General features: G+C 40.5%; 1 protein-coding gene across 4 annotated transcripts in view; it reads right to left on the bottom strand.

The window, feature by feature from the left end:
• PALM2AKAP2 (PALM2 and AKAP2 fusion) overlaps positions 1-20,717 on the bottom strand; it is a 265,831-nt gene that overhangs the window by 183,514 nt on the left and 61,600 nt on the right. For all 4 annotated transcript variants that reach the window (XM_085042460.1, XM_085042461.1, XM_085042464.1 and 1 more), the window contains exon 3: positions 20,485-20,615. In XM_085042460.1, the coding sequence (XP_084898586.1) occupies positions 20,485-20,615 (131 nt within the window). The remainder of the gene's footprint in view (positions 1-20,484; positions 20,616-20,717) is intronic.

Here is a 20,717-nt window from a genome sequence, read left to right as displayed (position 1 = left end):
CTTTGCTTAGAAGGATATACCATTTTGACATTTGTGGAGGTTAAAGGACACTAGAAAATGATAGCATATTGTTGATGATTTCCCTGAGAAGCATTACTCCTTTGGAAAACACTGACTTAATTAAATGTAAAATGTTGACGGAAATTTATCTATTTCATTATAATCTGACAGGAAATTATCACAATATTTTGTTTCCATGAAGCAGAAACATTTGCTTTTTACATTACCATTTAACAGATAAAAACAGATAAAAGTGTTCCAGTGTCAATGTTGAGAATTTCTTATCAAAAGAAATGTTTCCAGGAGGTCAGACAAGTAATATTAATTCGTCTCTTTCACAATATTTTTGATAAACTTATTTTCTCTCTGTATTTGAGGCAGTGTTGAAATTTCAAAGTCTCAGAATTTTATCTAAGATAGAAATTTCTAGTTATGAGCCATTCAAGCCGTCACTTTATGCTGCAGTTTGTTTTATAGCTTCAGTTTCTCATAATCTTGTTCTCTAGTGTGCACAGAGTCTAAAATTTATGCCTTCTGTTCCTCTTCACAGATGTCTATTCTGACTCTAATGACAAAGCATGAAAATTCAGAGCCAATTTCAGACTAGTGAAACAATGTAAAATTATTTGGAGAGTGAAACCGAAATGCTGAACACAAACTAGAGGATATATTTATGCCTTCAAATAAGAACTCTGAAAACAAGTGACTCCAACACAGAGATATTTTACAGCTAGTGACAAGAGGGCGAGTGGAAAGAAAATTCCATCATGATTTCAAGCAGTTGTACTGGGATCTGGCTGGCTGCTTTGCACTGGTGGTCTATCCAGTTCTGTGCCTGGCATTAACTGTTTCTAGGTATTTCATGGAAACAGACCAAAAATTCAGTGTTGGCTTACATACAGGAAAGTTTCTTCCTTACCTAGAATGCAAGAGGCTGGCTTTTTTCTACATTTTAAGAGCTGGCACCCTGTCCCAAACGCTAACTTAGTCTGTGAATTCCTGGTGACTCTACTTTGTATTTTGCAAAATACACTGCTGTGTGAGTTTACAAGTGCAACAAGATGACTGTTCATAATGTAAAAAATTTGGGGCTGCCCTATACCGACACTTTTAATTCCTGGTTTGAGTTTCACAGTCTGTCATTTGCTCTAGTGAAAAGCAGTTCCTGATCTCACTTCTCTGTTTCATTTCCATATATGCTTAGTACTTCCCTTCTCCAAGAGAATTACAGAAACAGAAAACAGTGCAGCCCTCCCTCTTACATCAACTATCTCAACAAACTCTGGTCAAGCTTCATCCTGAAACTGTTCAGGAGCAGAGATCCCCTGTGGCAATTGGCAATCTGCTCCAGTGCTTCACCATGCTCCCTCTTGAAAAAGGTCTGCAGGAGAAATGCTTGATTATTTTCTTAAAGGTCTGGTCTTCTGGCATTTCAATTCCATTTCTCCTGTGTTTGGAATTTATTTCTTTCATCCTTATAGCTATTTTCAAACTAGCTGAAAACATTACCATGTCCCTGTTCAACTTTCTTTCCCAAAATAATTTTCTTTTGCAAGTTGTGGATCTTTGCTATCAGAAAGGAGAAAAGTCTGTGACTGGCTGGAAGCAAGTGTTAAACCCCAGTGGCCCAGGAGAAGGGGTCTGGGCAGGTCCTTGATTGCAGACTGTGTTGGCTGAACTAGCATTGCTCCTGGTGACTGTGTCTCTGACCTTGTCTCACAGACCTGAAATGAGGGACACTCCATGGCCTCTCCAGTGCTTCACTGTCCTGATTGCTGGAAGGATTTTCCTAATGAACTTCCATTGCCAATACTTAATTTCAGTAGTTGTCCCTTGTACTGTGAACACAAAGAACCCCTTATGCCTTTCCATTGCAATGGCTGATGAAGTATTTGAAGACCTACTCTCTGCATTAGGCTGAGAAATCTTTCCTTGCAGACTGTGTGCCCCAACTACTTCCATCTTCTCTTCCCGATTTTCTGGTAGTCTGCACTGTACTTCCAGTGCAGTTGTAATTTCAACTGCACATTAATCCAAGTGAGGCCTTCCTAATGATCAGCAGAGTATCCTTTTATATCTCATACCTACATACCAAAGTGTCTTTACAACACAAAATCCTTGACTAATGTCCAGCTTCTTATTCACCCATGTGAATAAGTTCCCACATGTTTTTGAGAGGACTGGGCTGACAGCCACAACCCACCCTGTCTCCACAGCTGGCTATTCCTGCCCAAAGGTAAAATTCTGCATTTTCCTTCTACTGCATTTTTAGGATCATCTCTGATTTGCGATTACCATACTATTCTTCACAATTTGCCCCCAGGTTTGATGTTGTCTTCAAGTTTAAAAAATAGAGCATTTACTCATAAACCATCTCATTACCTACAGTACTATGAGAAGATGAAATGGTCTAAGAACCAGGATAGAGTCCATCAAAACTTTTCCCTTTAATTTTGACTGAACAGTTTCTTACCAGTATTGTCTCTGGCTTACACAAGTTTTGTCTGAATCATATTCATACTACTGAATTATAAAAGTATCAAAGTATTCTTACTGTTAAGGTAAATAGCAAGGTAAGGTAATGGACATGGTCTGCTAGGTGCCTGTCAAGGAAGCTGGGTATCTTGCCAGGCCTTATTTGATAAATTCAAGTTGTTTATAAATCACTATGTATTCTCCTAGACAACCACATGTACACCTCCAAAGAATAAAGTTAGGTTGGTATCCCTTAACTCCTCTTTTCCCTGCCCCCTTGGTAAAGTTAAGCATGATATTTGCTTTTCCTATGAACATCTCTTTTTAAGATCTCAAAGGGAAAAGACTGAGATGGTTTCAGCCATATGTTCAGTCTGGGGATGGATCTCACCATGCCCAGATGATCTGAAGCCAGTCTGATTTGCCTCAGTATTCTTCAACTTGTTTTTCCTCATTCTGCTCTAGATATACATCTGGTACAACTGCACCTCTCACCTCATTTCAGCACAGCTTTTCAGTGAAGACTGATGCACAAAACAAGACTCTTATCTCAGTGCCATCTACCATATTTTCTCTCTATGGAACAGGAGATCAGCATTTTCCTTTGCTTTCTCTCTTCCAATAACTCTACCACAGAATTATTTCCTATTATGGTAGAGAGCACACTATGCCTCTGCCTTTTTGGCTTTTGTCCTCACCTGCTTTTGCAACTCTTTCAAGTTATGATTAGCAGTTTGAACTAATTTTCTGTGATGTTTTTCTTAATGCCAAAGAAAATCCAGTGATTTAGTACAGTGAGTCTGGTACTACACCTCCTCTCTTTCCTCTGGGCCAGTTTGTGCTTTTATGGTCATTCACCCTGTGTAACTCTTCTATCCATCAAAGCTTTCAGCTATGAAATCTCGAGTTTATTGAAACCTGACTACCCCAAATTCATTATTTTTAACATACTTTGTAAGCCACAGACTTCACAGTTTCATGATCATCCTAGTGGGTCCCTTACGTCATATTTTGTGGGCCCTCACCATGGACTAACCACTCTGCAGAAATTCCTCTCTCTGAATAGTTAGCTGTCGCTGTTGAGCCGCTAGCAGAGTAAAAAACCCAGTTCTCAGTGGCAAGAAGGAAAAGGACCTTTATTGTTTTGATTTCATCATATATATAGAGTTTTCAAAGGTCACCCAGATTGGTCAGTCAGAAACCTCCCCCTAGGCCTGATTGGCCAGGCCTGCACCCTCCAGATCTTGGGACACTGTTTTTAATAACATCCAAACTTTATCTTTATTTATAAAACACAACAGGAATTCTCATGAGAAAGACCTGTGCTAGCCACAGTTAGCTTGAAGAGGTATGCACACTCCAAAGATTTGCTTCCCTGTGCAGGGTGAGGTTAAGATGATTAATACTCTTTTAAATAAGCATAGTGTTTTAATGACTTGCTCTTCATGTAAGTGCTTCTTCTGCTGGACTTGTCAGGCAATATTACTAGTTAAATTAATTTGAGAGGGGCAATTGAATCTTAGAATTTTTTCCTGTAATTTTAGGATATTCTAGATGCTTTTGGCTAGAAGAAAATTAATATGCAAAAGCTATTCTTCCCTCAGTCAAATCACAGCTTCTTTTTAGATAAGCAAACAGCGAAGCTACAAGAATGCTAATCAATGTGGGACACAAAGAACAAAGACTTTCCCTCTCTTCTGGAAATCTACCCTCCCACTTAATTAAAAAATAGCCTTCCTAGGAGGATAATGAGGAAAAAGAGGGGAGCGGGGAGCAGAACTAGTGAGAGTCAGAGGAGAACCTGTGCTGAAACAAAAGGTATAATTTCGACATTTCCTGATTCCTTCTGTAATTAAAGAATCACCCCATCACCCTGTGACACATTTTTTTCTGCATTAATAGGACTGAGCTGTGTAGTCTAGCCCTCTCCAGCCATGCTCACACAGGCTGCGCAATGCTTGAGGACCATCAAGGCCCCTGCTCTGTGAGCATGGATGGCATCGCTGACACAATTCTGCAATACCACTGAGTAAAACTCCTGTGTGCAGGTTTGCAAATCCTCCCATTTGCAACCCCTGGGATGAAAGGAAACAAAGAAACTAGGGCTAAAGCCTGGAAAATTTTCTTGTACTCTCCAGCCCTCTGCTGGAGTGGCAGGAGCGTTCCTGTCTGCAGGACCATACCACTGATGAGTGCAGAGAAAAGGAGGGCTTCATCGCAGAGCCATGTCATGTTGCTGTTCAGAGTTAAAAGGGAATTTGGTGACAAAAGAGGAGAGCAGGAACCCAAATGTTGCCTCTACACCTGGTTGCCTGCCTTGAAGACTGTCTGTAAGGCAGGTCACTTTAGTGAGATGTGACAGGAGAGCAATCTGCAAAAAATAGCTGTTTCCCAGAAACCCTTTGCCATGTTGAAGAACTTACCAAACTCTTAAAAATAAAATAATGAAATAAAACAGAAACTAGAGTCTTGGCAGCAGGGGAAAAGATGGATATTAATAGCATTTAAAAGAGAGAAAGCTGTGGGAGCTGTTAAACTCCAGCACCTTTAATAACAATGAGAGCTTTAAATCCTTACAATTCATCCTACCAACAAAGTCCACCTAACTGCAGCAAAAAAGGAATGCCTCTGTCTTGGTTCCTCTTCCTTTCATTTGTCCTAACTGATGGGGGACAAGAGGGACAATTAATGTTTTATCACCTAATGAATAACTGGTGCATGGTTCTTACTCTAATATTTCTCACAAACAATATACACTCTATGAAATGAGAAGTGCAGCTAACCACTACAGAGGAAGCACTTTATAAAAAAAATACAGAACAGCATAATACAGAGAGCTGCTGGAACACTTCTGGTGGTTTTGAAAGTGATGCTTTATCACTTCACCTTGATTCTCCTTGGGAAGCTATCTTCCCTGCCTGCCAAGGTTTCCCAGTTCTTTATTAAAGTTTTCATCAAGCAAAAACTGGACTCATATTCTCCAGGAAAAACTGGTGAAAATGGATTTTTCAAAACCCTCATTATACAAATCCTCTCAGAATAGTCTCACAAATACATGATTCAGCATCCCTGGGGCAAAAGAACACATTAACACACTTTGTACACTCTGGGCTATTTCCCAGCTAGCATTCCTCCCATGGTAGACACAAAACACTATTATTTGTTTTGAAGGCACTTCCCTATGAAGGAAAGAAAATCCTTCAAAGAATTACATAAGACCGGGCCATGTAGAACAGCATGAACTTTCCACCAATAAAATCATCAACCAAGAAAATTAGGTAAAACCAATTGTTTCATGTCCTATTATAGTGCCTAGTTACTATCAGGAAGGGCTCCTGTTACCAAAAAAAAAAAAACCAAAATTAATCCAACATAGATTTATACTATGGTTAATTTTCCTAAATATCTAGGGGCAAAACCAGTGTATTGCTGGCTACACAGCTTCTGAGAATCCCTCTACACAAATTTTGTGCCAGCAAGAAAAAGTCTCATATTTAATTTTTGAATGAAAATTTCAGATACCCATAGTATGTGTCACTTCCATAATGATTGTTTTTTGAATGAATATTATTCATTTTTAGAGAAAGGAGTCTGAAAGCCCACTTGTAACCCATTTTCAGCTTTGTTCATGCACAGTACTTTCAGATATCTATAAATCTAACAAAGCAGCAAGCAGTTCAGTCAGAGATTACTAAACAGAATCTACCTATTCCCTAATCAAACACTGGTCATCAGTATTTCTTTCCCTGATTGCACAGAATGCTTTTCAGCTCAGCAGTAGGTAAAGCAAAGACTAATGAGGAAGGAATCACCTTTCAGAAATGCTGGGTCATTGCATCAGGTTTTTCAAATGTCTTCTCTTTTGGGAGATGAGGTGGCTCAGCGGGGGCCGCTAAGATGGAAAAATATCAATGTATTACTCATCTTATTCAAGATGCCAGTATGATGCAGTCTGTACCGATGCAGTAAGTGGTAAGACAAGCCACCTAATGAAGCTGTGAAATGATTAAATACCACCACTCTTAACAAGAAAAAAGACATTTTCAGGATAGGTAATTTTGCAGCTTTGCCCTACAGACACTTCATATGACAAAATAAGCACTGGAAATAAGGAAGGAATATCAGACACCCTACTTTTCTTGAGTCATCATGTTTCACAGCCGTTGTTGATCTGGTAATCTTCCAAAAGAAAAGCTGTATTATATTTGCCATTGAGGCAAGTCAGGAATAGCTCCCTCAAAGCAAGCAAGTTTGTGATTGAACTGTGAAAATCCAGCAGCACTCCAGTGCCACGTAAAGCCAACCTGGTGCCCAAGGGAGGTCTGATGGTGTTTGGTGGAGTGCTGATAAAAGCACAGCTCCACCAAGGAGGCTGTAAGAGTCATCCTGTTGATTAAATGTCTTCATTTGTCACAGATCCCATTTAAGCAGGAGTTTTCACTTCCCGAGGACCACATTGTATTCTCTTGACCTCCATTTGCACTCAAGAGGGAGAAGCTGTGGATGTTCCATTCTCCTTTCTTCTTTGAAATGCCTGAAGAGTGAAATGACTGCCTACAAAATGCAGTGCAATAGCAGTCTTTCAAAAAGTAATGTGTAGCAACTTGTACTGCAGGCAAGAAATCTGTTTGGTCCTGGGATCCATGGCAGCCTTGGACGCCATAAGCCAGGACATCAGGATGGGGCTCTTGTGTGCTGCTTATTGTTTGCAGGTATCAAAATGTTTGTCAGCTATGAGATTCCCATTCTAAAGAGAGGAAAAGGTTGAGGCATAGATGAAGAGTTTGTATGGTGGATATTGGTCTGACTTGATAATATTTTCTCTTCATGTACTGTAAATCTTAAATAAAAGCATTTAACAAACCAGTTTAACACAGCATCTCTCTGCTACACCTGAGGTTTTGTATTGCTTTAGGTGGTATCATTTTGACTGCACCAATCCCTGATAATTGAAGGTCTCTGGGTAGAAACAATGTATTAAAGCATTAGGAAAAAAATGCTGTTAAGAAGAAAACAAGTTCTCAAAATCTGTTTGTGTGGAGCAGACTTCAATTGACAGAACCTTTTTTCAATTAGTCCTTCAAAAGAATCTATACAGTTTTCAGTGACTGCTGTCTGGACTCTTTACCTGACACTTAATGTTATGCATGCATGAAAGAAGAATCTCCCTCATAGCCTCAACTGGGCCAGGAAAATAGGACGATTTTTCTGTGGCACACCTTCAATATGATTGATGATTCGCATTTCTAAAGCTGATTTTAAATAGCAAAGAGCAGAGAATTACATGGGAGTTGTGAATGTAGAGTGGCTGCTCCTGAAATTACTTGTCTAAAAGATGATAAAAGGACTGCTGACCACTGCTGCCTGCCTGGAAGAAGACTGCAGCATTAAAATCGCTTTCAGAGACCACACGTGTCACATAACAAGTTACATCTGACACGCTGGTTACTTACAGCCTTTGGCAGGCAGAAAATTTTAGATTGTGCCTAAGTGAAAGCACAGTTACTGCACAAGAAGAAAACAGAGCTGAGGATCACCATGTTCTCAGCATGGTGACTCCCTGCAGTTCTCAACAGCTCTCCCCAAAAGGTGATTCCAATGGGGTAAGGGCTCAAAGGCATGAGGAATTTCCCTTGCATGTTTTGGGGCATAAACAGGGTACACACGTAAATCCTGCGGTATCTTTACTGTTTTCTCCTGCTGCAACATTCCTAAAGTCAGAATGATCTTCTGTTGCTTTTTATTTATCTTCTCAGCTGAAAATACTATGGCATCAAAAGTGGACTGCCAGTGTAACAAATATGAACCACTCCCTGCCTCAGAAGTGATGTCTTATTGCTGGGTGTAACTTCTGACAGTGAGCTGGATTGTCCTTGGAGGACCAAATCAAAGGCTAGCCCCACGCAACCCCTCTGGAACAGCCTTTAGAGAGTGAACTGACTACTCTGGTTTCCCCACCTGGTTGCTGCATGCAAGATGAGACTTACGTGCCCTGCTCTGCTGGTGACACCTTATCGCTCTGCAGCAGCTGATGCCTGGAATGCACTTCTAAATTCAGGAACCTTCTACCTTTTGGGACTTGCAAGTGTGCCAAATCACAAAGCTCAGAGGTCATCAGACAAGTCAGAAAACTCTCAGCCTTTTGCTGTAACTTAGTAGTATTTCATATTCCCCTTCCATTCTTTTGGAGCAATAAGCTTTATCTTCAACTGGAAGTCCCAACAGACCTTACTTGGATTGCTTATAACTGTTCCTTTATCTGATGGACCTACAGAAACACATGTCACTGCAAACCAGACTGCCAGTCCATTTCCTGATTGCAATGTGGGTTCTTGTGAAGATCATTTGCATGAAATTCACTGTCCTGATTAATAAGTACCCTTAAATACAGAGAGCAGAAATGAAGCTAAAGACAGGCTCGTAGAAGGAAATAGTATTTGCAATTTTCTAAGTATGTTTTTAAAAATGCATAAAATTAAAACTGAATGGAAAACTTCTAATATAAGGCTAGGGCTCCAAGACTGAATTGTAAGTAATTTTCTCTGGTCACTTATTTGACTTGAATATTACATATACCCCTACCACATGCTTATGTATTACCAGAAATCCATGTTTACTAGAAATATGTGTTTATTCACATTTTGTGCAGTTAAGGTTCTGTGCACAAGTTTGGGCTTCCCAAATGGGTTTCCCACAAATGAAAAGTTCTTTAAATGACCCAGAAATAACTCCACCATTTATGACATGTTTCCTGAGCTACAATCAAAGACATCAGGGTCTGAGCTGAAATTGCCTTCTCTCTCTGGTATCTGTTTGCAGATGACAAATATTTCTTCTGGTGTTAAAGATCTATTTTACAATTTGAGTCCACTAGTTGTTTATAGACTTGACTTATCTACATGACAGATCACTCAAGCTTGGCAAACCTAGGCTCTAGTCCGTACTACTGGTCCCCACTTCCTTTTCTAGTCATTGCTTGCCTTGATGACATGCAGATAAACTTTTTGTGGCAAAGAGTGTATACTACTGTGCACAGCACCTGGTGGGGTGATGCAAACCACCTGGAGATCCAGTAGGAATCCTGGATTCCTGACTCACTGCATACAGAGAATGACAGCAGCAGAAAAAGAAGAAGTAAGACAAGCCTGGTGGTTAATGGGCAAAGATAAGAAAAACATCATGTTAAAGACATGAATCAGTTGTTTGGGAACTGGATTTTGATAGCTGAATTAAAAACTAAAATGCCTTTAGGAATTATCAGCAAAGCTACCAATTTAATTGTACAGCTGTGTCATGCCATGGGCCTGAGGCATCTTGAGCCATGTCTTCAGAAGCACCAGACCTCAGCTGCTACTGCAAAATAAGAGAAAAACATGAAGAGTTCTGAAGAGCAAAAATTCACTCAGTATTCTAAGGGGCACCAATGAAGTTCCCTTCATACAACGAGAAGCCATTTCAGTACGAAAGAGCTCAGCTCACATCATGCTAAATATGTGGGAAAGATAATTGCACAAATGAACATTGGAGTATGAGATGTGGAAGTACCTTGCTTCAAATAATGCAAGAAATCTCTGGTAAAGGAAATAATTTAACCTAGAGGTAATTCTGCACTTCATCTTCTCATGGCTGATTTCTTTCCTTGAGGCGATTCCCAGAGACACACTCTGCACCACCTACATTGTCTAGATGGTCCCTGTGACTCTCTCCACTAGCAACTGACTGCAAACTTTCCCACTAATGTGCTGGTTTTGCCTAGAGGGCAGGTTATGATTAAAAACATTTTATTTCAGTATGTTTTCTAGTAGAGAGGTAAGTACATGACTACAATAAACTCTGCCTGTAGAACTCGTTCCATTTAAGTATCCATACTTTTTGTTGGTAAAAATATCAATCCACAAAGGGAAGCTTTACTCGCATAGCTGCATTGGGAAAAATGTTCTAGTGCAGAGTTGGCATAATTTAATGCACTTCACATGGAGGACTAAATGCATTTTCCTGGGAAAGGGACAGCATGAACATGGTATTGCTCTGCCAGGTTTTCCAGACCATTTAGAATCTAAAAAATGTTTTTACAGCTTTTTGAAGTTTCACCAGTAATCCAGTTATTCAGAATCCATTGCATCTGTTTCAGAACATCTTTTTCTTGGCAGGTACTTTGTTTTTGAATTTACTTGTCTTCTTAGGACTCTGGTACTGTATTCAGGGGAATTTGTCCTGATGTGGACTGACAGCTACAGAAAAGGGAGAACAGATCCCTCTTCAAGCCCCAGAAGACCCACGCCACTGGCACCTAGAGCATATCAGGCTCTCGTCCACAGATTCTTTTACATAGGTAGTATCCAGGTGGAGTAATTTCAGTATGTACCTTTCTTCCACTGTCTCATAGCTATGACTCCTAGCATATCAGGAGTCTTGAGTCTTCACTGGCTGAAGGACTTCCAAAAAGAAGCATGGACATTGTCCAAATCTGACTCCAATGCCTTGTAAATTGAAATTTACCTTTCACGCTGAATATTTTTTCTAAGCCATTAATTACATTCTTAAGTCATAATCCAATACTCCAGTGGCTTGACCTTGCTGACCAAACTTTGCAACACACACTATGCTCTGTTCAGGAGTCCTAATTGCAGCTCTGGGTATTGATTATATGGAAATCCCTGGAAAAACTCTGCTTTATCTGACCTTGATCTGATTTTTTGCATTGTTGGTTTTGCAAAATTTTAGAGTTTTCCTTCTTTCTTCCCTGCCCCACCCTCCTCTGTTGCTTGGCAGTACTCATGTTAAGTCCTTTTTCCCCTGTGGCCACAACAGGTCACAGCAGATGCCATGCAAGTCTTAATTTTGAAATTGTTTTAATCCACGTGCATTTGTTGTATAAAGCATCTCACCGTCTCCACTTATTAGTCCCTATCTCTCCCCCATATGTTTTGCTGCCCCTGTGCACATACATCATACCAAGTCAGTTTTCTGCTTGGAGTTCTTATAGCAATCTGGTGCTGGGTCCTGATTCTTCAGTATCTTACACTATAGAGCCATATACCATCTCAGCCTGTATTTGTACATGGCAATGAGCATGTTTTACCTTTGCAATATGTTGGTCCAAGTGCCCTGAATGTCCCTTGTTTTTACTTTGACCACCTCCGTCATGCACTGTATTCTTGGATGTCTACAAATTTCTTCCAAACACACTGAGCTTCTGTTATAGGTTATCTGTTTTTTTATAGTGAGACCATGATACATATGCAATCAGACTACTGTCTGTTCCTGAACATGCCTTCTTGGGACTTTTTTTTTCCTTTAACTTCAAATTCTCGGTGGAATCCATTATATGTGCCCGTTTCTTATCTTTCTTTGCCTTCAGTGGGCCACCAGTGGGGATTTGCATTACTTTTTGTCTTAAGATTCACATACTGCCAGAGTAAAAATAACCTCTAGGGAAGGTGACATGCTTTTCAGACTGCAGATTTTTTAACAGCGAGGCTCAGAATGCCAGTGCCCACTGGGTGGCTCCAGACACTGCACCTTGCCTCACCTCCACCTACTCAGCACTAGTCCAGCTCTGCAGAAGTATGCGTCAGTGCTGACGACCAGCAAGAGTTACAGGGTAGAGCCTGGGGTGATAAACAGATGATGCACCAGACACATAAGTAATGGTTACTGGTGAACATTTGCATCATGGTAGTGCCCAGAGACTCAGCAGAAAGTGCCTGTGCAGGAAGAACCTCAAGGCTTGAATTCCACATATTGCTCTTGAGGCATTTAACTGAGGCACCTGAACTCAAGAGAGAGAGAGAGAGAGAGGCTTATACAGTCCACAAAGGTGATGCTGTTTCCTCACTGATGGTATGGGTGGCCAAATGAGATGATGATTCCGTGCAGATGACTTATTTAAGGTCCCGAAGATCAACAGGATGAACCTGGCCCTTTGGGAGAAGGGAACTATTGAGGATCAGAACTGCAGCTGTGTCTTCTCTGGCTCTGTGACCACACCTGTGTGAGCATGTGTGTGTGTACATTGCACGTTCTGGCTTCTTTATGTCCAGCACATAAAGAGTGTTTTGGCAGGGAAGAGAGAAATCCTCTGATTTAATTTAGACAGAGCCTAATGATCCTGTAAAGCAACAAAATAAATTCATGCTGTTGCCTAACATTGTGCACATGTAGGTTACCTTCACACAAACCTGTCTTCCTGTTAGAGAATTTCCACAATTTTATCTTTTTCCATCCACCAAATGCTGTATGAACCAACTGTATGTAAGGAGCGGCTTCACCTGTACTACCCAGTGTTAGAGCTGGCATACAAGGAAAGCAAACCAACCAGCCAACCCAAATAAAATTAAGCATAACAAGGAAAGGAATGGAGACTAGTCAGTTTTGTTTTACTCCAGGCAACTATCTCATTTGGACCATGACTAATATTTAATTCAGATGTAATAAAGTTCAACAGTTCCCACTCTTCATGCTGTAATAGAGTTTACTGCTTCAGGAAACCCCTGTCAGTTCTACCAGGCTTAAAGGACGTGTGAAGATATTAGATGATTTTGCACCTAAGTGTGATGATTCAATACATAAGATAATACATGCATAATGAAGAGATTTCCCCATCTTGCTAACGCCATCACGCTGAGACATGAGCACTTTTTAACTTTGAAATGTTGAAGACAAGGAGGTTCTGGAGTTTTTCACTTGATAATCTTTCACTGATGTCATCTAGTATGACAACAGAAACCCAGCCTTGCACAAAATGTCCATTTTATTGAAAGGCTGCAGTTATTGAAATTGTATTTTTCTTGCTGAACCTGACTTAGAAGTATTGCCCTTTTCATAAGGAGGTGCAGCATGCAATCTACTGTTAACTCCTTTAGAAACTGATTGCACTTTGCAAATGTTATCTTGCCTAAAAGATGCATCCTTGTGTGGTGGTTTTAAGCCCTGCTGGAGACGAAACACCAAGAGAAGATATTAACTCTACCCTAGCTGAAACCAGGACACCTTGACAACTTGCTTTTGTTCTTGAGGAACATGTCTCTGAATCTATAGCACACTGGCATGGGTGAAATGTCAGAAGCACTAGAGACAGAAAATCCCTTGCTATTTACAGACAGGGTTTTGGGATTTCTTTTATATCTGGTTCTCAAATTAGGCAAGTTAGCGTCTTTATCAAGGTCTGCATATGGTACACATATTTAAGGAGAGCAGACATAGATGATGTGGAGGGAGTCTGTGCTCCAGTTGGAGTCAATCCTTTTCCCCATTCTGTAAGATGCATAGAAGGCATGAAATTATTACAAGCTAGCAATGCCTAGGAGTTGTGGAAGATCCAGAGATTGTTACTACTAAACTCTTGCTACTACTAAACTCAGAATACTAGCATTTAAGCAACTGTTAAGGCTCTGGCATGTCATTGTGCTATTTTAAGTATGAGTTGAGTTACAGAGCTGAAGTAGTAAGCTGTGTTATTATTTTTAGTGTTGGCTTGTTGTTTCTTTTTTTTGGGTGTTACATGTGAATATATTATACCATACAACAAAAATCTCAAATCCATTGCCACCCTAGCTCATTGCTTTTCTTTCATCACCATGCAAGTTCAGTGAAATTCTCTAGTCACACTGCAGAGCAGGTTCCTTTGAAAACCTGAGATTTTCTGTTGTTGAGGCTTTTTACCTGGTATTTTTTGGTCTCTGTCTTCCTAAGAAATGTATGACATATGAAAATAAACCCCTCCAAGAGCTCAATGGGAAGTGAAGATTGTGCTCTTTTAGAAACCACAGTTTTTAGGGGTTCCTGAAATTGGATTCTGCAGACCTTCAGCATATGAGAACTAATATTGATCAATCTTAGTGGAGAACCAGACAGAAGGCTTGGGGATGAACAGCTGCTCCTGTGCAGAAAGCTTGACATTCCCTCACAAGGTGACAAGAACTTGAAGACACTGCATGGCCATAAGGAGACATTCTTGCATGTTCACTCTTACAGTGCTCCCCCATCAGAATTGGTCAGATGGGAACCATATGGAGGTAGACCAAAGGCTTGCCTACAGCTGCATCTGGCACTGTAGGTAAACCCCCAAAATGATGAATAAATAATGCTCCTGATAATTTTCTCCATCTGCAATCAATATGAAGTTGCAAAACAAGACACACTGTTCTCTGCACTAGCATAACTTCAGGAACTGCTCATATCTCTCTGGAGGCTAAGACTGATGGGAAATGGCTGAGACCTTGCAAAGGAGAGGTTTATGGCATCTCTAGTCCTGGTTTCCATTGTCTGCTCTCAGGGAGGTCTGAGCATCTGGTTTCGACGCCAGATGATCCTTCTCTTGAAGGAGTGCAATTGCATCTCTCTCTCTCTCTGTCATGCAAAGACTATTAGCGACAGTCCAAAGTAGACTTAATTATATTCAGAGTTCCCAGTCTGAAGCATACTAGGTTTTTATCCCATAAAGAAGATGCAGGAAACAAACATTGGCATCAGAAAGAATTGAAAGAACAGACACCTGCAGGAGAGAAAATGCTAAAGGTTCAGGGGCTGCAACAAGCTCGGCTGAATCATGAGTCTGTACTTGTTGGACTCTTCAGTGAGAAGAGACTTTAGTGTAGACCCCATCTAGCACTACAGATCTGTGAGGCATTCACACTCTATTCATAAGATGTATTAATAAGATTTTATTTTCTGCCTATCAAATCAGCTTGGTGAGAGTTTTCTACTCAGGGCCTAGCCTAGCCTATGTGATAAAACTCAAGTCTGAGTATTTACATGTAAAGATACAATTGCAATAATGGAAGAAGAAGCCAATTTTGCCAGACTTGAAGAAATTCTACTATATTTTGCATCTGCTTCCACTTAGATTTGGACCTCTGTCTAATACCTGGTAAGCAGAGATTGTGCAAGTAGAACAACAGAGTGCACAACCAAGGCACCTTTTTCTTGAGAGAAGTGGTAAACAGGATGCAGCTATTTTGCATCATGTAAGCTTATATTAAGCATCTATTTTGATCTGTCAGCTTAACTGAATGTGGATTTTTCTTGGATGGAAGCTGTGTTTCTCCTGCAGTTCCCCTCATTAGGAATCTTTCAGTTCAGCACTTCCTTAAAATATTTTCCAAGGTTTTGTTAGCACAGAGGGTCAGCAGCACTCTGAGATGGGAGCTGCTGGGAGGGAGGGAATTTTCACTTGCATTTACTACCTGCCCACATTAGCAGGTAGTAAACCAGCAAGGATGTGTTTATCCCAGGAAAGAGCTGATGCCCTATGGGCCAAAGCTCCCATCATTAACACTGGAGCATTCCCTCCATGCTGGACCACCATAGAAAAGTTTTCTCCTAGAGGTGACACAGCAGTGACTCATCACAAGCATGCAGAAAGGTGAAGCATTTCACAACCCTAAAGGGCTTTTGCAAATATTAGGACCTCGGATGTGCTGACAGCCGAGTAGTCCTGAGCAAAGAACATGGGATCCACGTACACCTTGGCTGCTGTCCTGCACTGCTTCACCCCCAAGACCTGCCACAGTGCCAAAGTGCCACAAGTGGTTCTTGTGTGTGCATTTTGGAGATCCAGAATCCACTGTTTTAAGCTGTCTGCCTGGTCCACATGTCTAAAAGGGCTACAGTAGTAATTTCTCACTCCTTGCCACTCCTTGGAGCTGTTGGGCACCTCCTTATCCAAGGTGAACAGATGCACTGTTGATTATTGGAGAGATATACTACTTTGCTGAACATTTATGTCAGTGGGTTTCTTTACTCCAGGGACCACAACAAGTCCAATCCTGGTACTTCATGCCAGTGTTCATCATCAAGTAGGGAAATATAGAGTATTTCTTGTTTCCATGCTACCAAAAAGCTTCAGAGCAATGAAAACTCTTCACCTTCTGCAGTAAACACAGGCCATCAGCATGAACTACAGTTTAGTCTAATATAACAAAATAATTTGGGAGCATTTGAAATGTTGTGAAGGAATAGCAGGCTTTAGGTGGGCTACTCTGTTCTATGAATACTACCTGTTAATACCCTGATGTCAAACGCCAGCTTTCCATTCACTGCTGCAAAAAAGCCAGACTGCCATGTGGCAAAAAAACCAAACCATGGGAGGAATTCAGCACATTGCAGCATCTGTTTCACCTACAACACGCTATCACAAATACGTCTGTGGAAGTTGACTGGGAATCTCTATCAATGCTGTCCCAAAGAATATGTTTCAGGTTTGTGATTTGGACAGTAAGTTTAAGGGAAGGGAAATGATTTTCATTAATTTTTCAATCCTTTACTATCATTTACTCCAGATCTAAGGTAGCTGCAAAAACCAGGGGTTCACTTTTGCACTCTGTTACAGAGAGAAAGAAACTCAGAAATATCTGCTTTCCTCTAACACTGACCCAGGATCTTTACAAGAACATAAAAAAACTAAATAGCTTTCAAGTTTCTTTGTCTAAAAACAGTTTGTGTCAAGAGATATCCTCAAGCCATGTCTGGCTTCACTCTGACATTGATACAATGCTGCCACAAATCTTCCAGCCAAGTTTCAAATATTTAACAATGTCATCCCACTTCTGGCAGACATCCAGTCCACTTAAGACTCAATGAATGTTGAATAAGGGGTTCAGTCTTCTTGTTAAGTCCATTGGACCAACCACTTCTTTTCAATAAATGCAAGAGACAAAGGATTTTTACATGGGGTGTCTTGTCTTATTTTGAAGACTGAAGTCAGGCAAGCAGGAGTGTTGGAAACACAGGACAAAAATTAATTCAGCATTCTGTCTGCAAACCACAGTTATTCCACTTGTTTGCCTACATCTTGTCCTCATCTTGCACTCCCTGTTTTTTAACTTATCATGTACTTCTGTGTCCTCCTGATATTAACTATCAGCATAATAATAGCATTAAATTATTTGTATTGCATTATTTGTTCTGCTTTACTCCTCTTTTTTGATGCTGATATTTTTTCCTTTGCTTGACATGAAGTGCACAAAAACGCTGAGTAATGTGGGCATTTTCTTTAAAATGTTTTTGCAGAAAAGGGAGCTCATTAAATCACTACACTTACTCATGTCTAAGTTGAGTCATAATGCACATATCCTTGCAAGCAACAAGTTGAAGTATATGATTTCCTGTATCATGATAAAGTAGCATAGAAGTCTAATAAATAAGAAGCAGTCTGTACACTTAGGCATTTTTACTGCCTCAGTTGAAATTAAACACTTCCCACACAAAGGAGAAATGGTTACACTAGCTTAAGAATAAACATTAGAAACATGTTTACGTCTTGCAAAATGTATGATTTTAGTGAGAATTCAACGGAACTAGAGTGAGCAATACCCAACCAAAGCATTTGTGTGACACAGAAGGGCTTTAAGACCATCTACAAGCCCAGTGCTAGTCCTACTGTTTGTCCAAGAAGTATTGGTCTTTTCTGGAGAACACATATCCTCATGAGCCCACCAGCTACAGGAGCCCACCTGCATGAGCCCACACCCTCATTTAGGAATGTCAGTCTCGCCTCAAACACTCTCAGTTTTCTGTTTTAAGTGCCACAGTTCACTCAGCTTGTCAGACCTGCGGTTTACAGTTGGCCTGCAAATAACAATGGATACATCTCTTGTACCACAGCTGTTCAAGTAGCAAAAGCAGGGGTATGAGGAAGGAATCTTTTTGAGTGTGTCAGTGTGTGTAGAAGAAACAGTGCTCTCTGTCACAATGATGGGGTGCTCTGCTGCAAGAAGGGGATGACTGTTCATTCTCCCTTGTTAAAGCAGGTTCATGGGTACTGGCTGCCACAGGCACTGGACATTGCCCCTCACAAATAAGCTTCACCCTGATCCAAAAGGAAATGCAAAAGATACATATTTTATAATATATTATATATTTTTATATATTTATTTTCCAGTATATGTGTCACAAGAGTTTTTCACAGATATATTGATACTGCAGCTGCTCTGTGGTTGTACATATGATGCCGTGTGGCACTAATGAATATGCAAGATCCATGGCACAGTGGTTTTAGAGTCCCATGGAATCAGCCCTAGAGCTGGTCTTAAAGTAATTTTCTATCTTCTTGGTGAACCAGCTTAGTCTGTGCTCTGTCACCGTTGTTGAGAGGGTTTGGGGTTTTTCACAGGGTTCCCATGGATAGTGCAGAGTGGAATTCCAAAGGGCCATTGACACCCTGCTAATACGAACAGATGAACGATCCCCCTGTAATCCTCCCCTCTGATTCTCTCCTGGGAATGCACAGGGAAAATGTAGTGCACAGACAGCAAGAAAAATACTTTCAGGATGAGTCCATTCTACTTCACCCCTCAGGATAATGTACTTGACATCTTCTCTCTTATTCTTCCCCATTCTACAGCCCTTTACCTTCTCAGTTTATGGGCTCTGGATGTGTCATGTTGTCATGGATGTAAATTGCAATTAGACTAATGGGCTCAACCTCTGGCGTCTAATCTCTACAGCTCAGATGTAATATTCTCTCATTTAAATTAAAATGCTTTTTTACTGTCTTCAGAATTCCCTTAGAAAGTCAACAGGGAGGTTAAGCATGCTAGTGAGGCTGTCACACACAAATGTCACTTCAACTCAGGAGCGACCAGCTGACCTGTCATTTGACAGATAGGTGGTCACAGAAGAAGAGAGTTCTGTTACTTTCAAATACTCAAATATCTGATTTCATGACTGCAGTTAAGGAAGAAATAAAGCAAACCATAGGGGCAAAGGTTTTACACAGTCCTTCATCGTACACTTTGAACTAATTAAGCAAAGATATTTCACTGCCTTCAGTGGTGATACTCATATAGCTGAAATTAGCCACTCTCTGATGTATTTTGCTGGATGGGGTCAGAGTGCTTAGCACCTTGCAGCATTCAGCACTAGATGAAATATGCATTACAGTACATATTTCTGAAGCACAGCCCATGTATTCTTTCCATGTACAATATTAATTTACAGAAGTAAAACATCAGACATCACATGAAATCTAAAAGAATTTTCTTGCCTTATATTACCACAAATGTAAAAGAACAGTACACATTCTCAGATCAGTTTCAATTAACATGAATCACAGGACAAAGACCAGCAGCATGAGATAACTTGTACATTTATGCTGATCTACAACTTCCACCTAGAAGTCATGTAGCACTGTCCAAGCTTAAGGGAGGTCTGCTTGTGTATATCCCCGAAGAAACATTATCACTGACTTCTCCAAGAAATTTCACAAGAAACCTGCCACAAGGCAAATTGAGTTCATGAGATGCTAGATTAATACCTCAACCCTTGGAGTACTAGTCCTATTCCCTTCTTCTCTGTCATAGCCTGAGCTGATATACTTGTAAAAGTTGTGTTGCCAAGTTTTATCAGCTTTTTCCAGCTGAAAAAACTCTAAATTTACACAGCCTAAGTGGTAAAAAGCTCTGGAAATTGCCCTATGAGGATTAGAAGCACTTTCCTTATGTGCTATAGAGCCTTTTGTTTGTAACAAAATAAGGGAAAACAAAAAAAAAGAGGACAAATGTCAACTCAGACTGCAATGGGAAACTGATAAAAGGAAATAACTTCAACATTCAAAACTTGCTTCTGAAAGCAGTAGGTATGTAACTGCTGGCGGCATCTGCTGTTGCATTTCAAAAAGTCATTTGCACCAGTGAAGGGAGTGCAAAAGGATGATCTCCCTCTTTGAACTCATTTTGGAGGTGTAAAGTAATGGAGAATCTCTTGAGTATTGATCATGGCATACACAAGCATCTGAAGGGGAAACTTGGCCCTCTTTTTAGCTACCTCATGAAAGAAATCCATAAAAGTCCATTAAACACAAAGACAAAACAATGATTCTATCTTGCACAACATGGACATCTAGGAGAGAAATGCTGGGTATGTTTGACTATATGTGTGACTGCCTTTGCACTCTTGCCTGGGCAGCTGCCATCAGATGCTGCCAGAGATGGGGACCTGGGCAAGGAAAGTTTCCAGCCTAAATGGGACTGACTGTTCTTAGGCAAAGCTAAAGGAAGCTGTCCCTACCTGTGTATGTTTTCTTCCAGCTTTTTCACCTTCAGCTCATCCTCTTCTGACTGCTTCCTTCTGGCTTCCTCTTCTTCTGCAGAGCCAGCAGGAATTCCCTGTAGGAGCCATTTTTCCCGAAGAGCTTTTGACTGGAAGGTAAAAAAATCCCATATCTTAGGTACAAACTAAACAAAAACCAGCTGAAGATTGAAAAGAAGCTGTCTTTGCTTCTGAATTTTAGATTGTTCCTA

The sequence above is a fragment of the Lichenostomus cassidix genome, chromosome Z (assembly GCF_008360975.1).
Source record: "Lichenostomus cassidix isolate B80296 chromosome Z, HeHo_3.0, whole genome shotgun sequence".
Classification (NCBI taxonomy): Eukaryota; Metazoa; Chordata; class Aves; order Passeriformes; family Meliphagidae; genus Lichenostomus; species Lichenostomus cassidix.
This window is presented reverse-complemented; position numbering and strand designations above follow the sequence as displayed.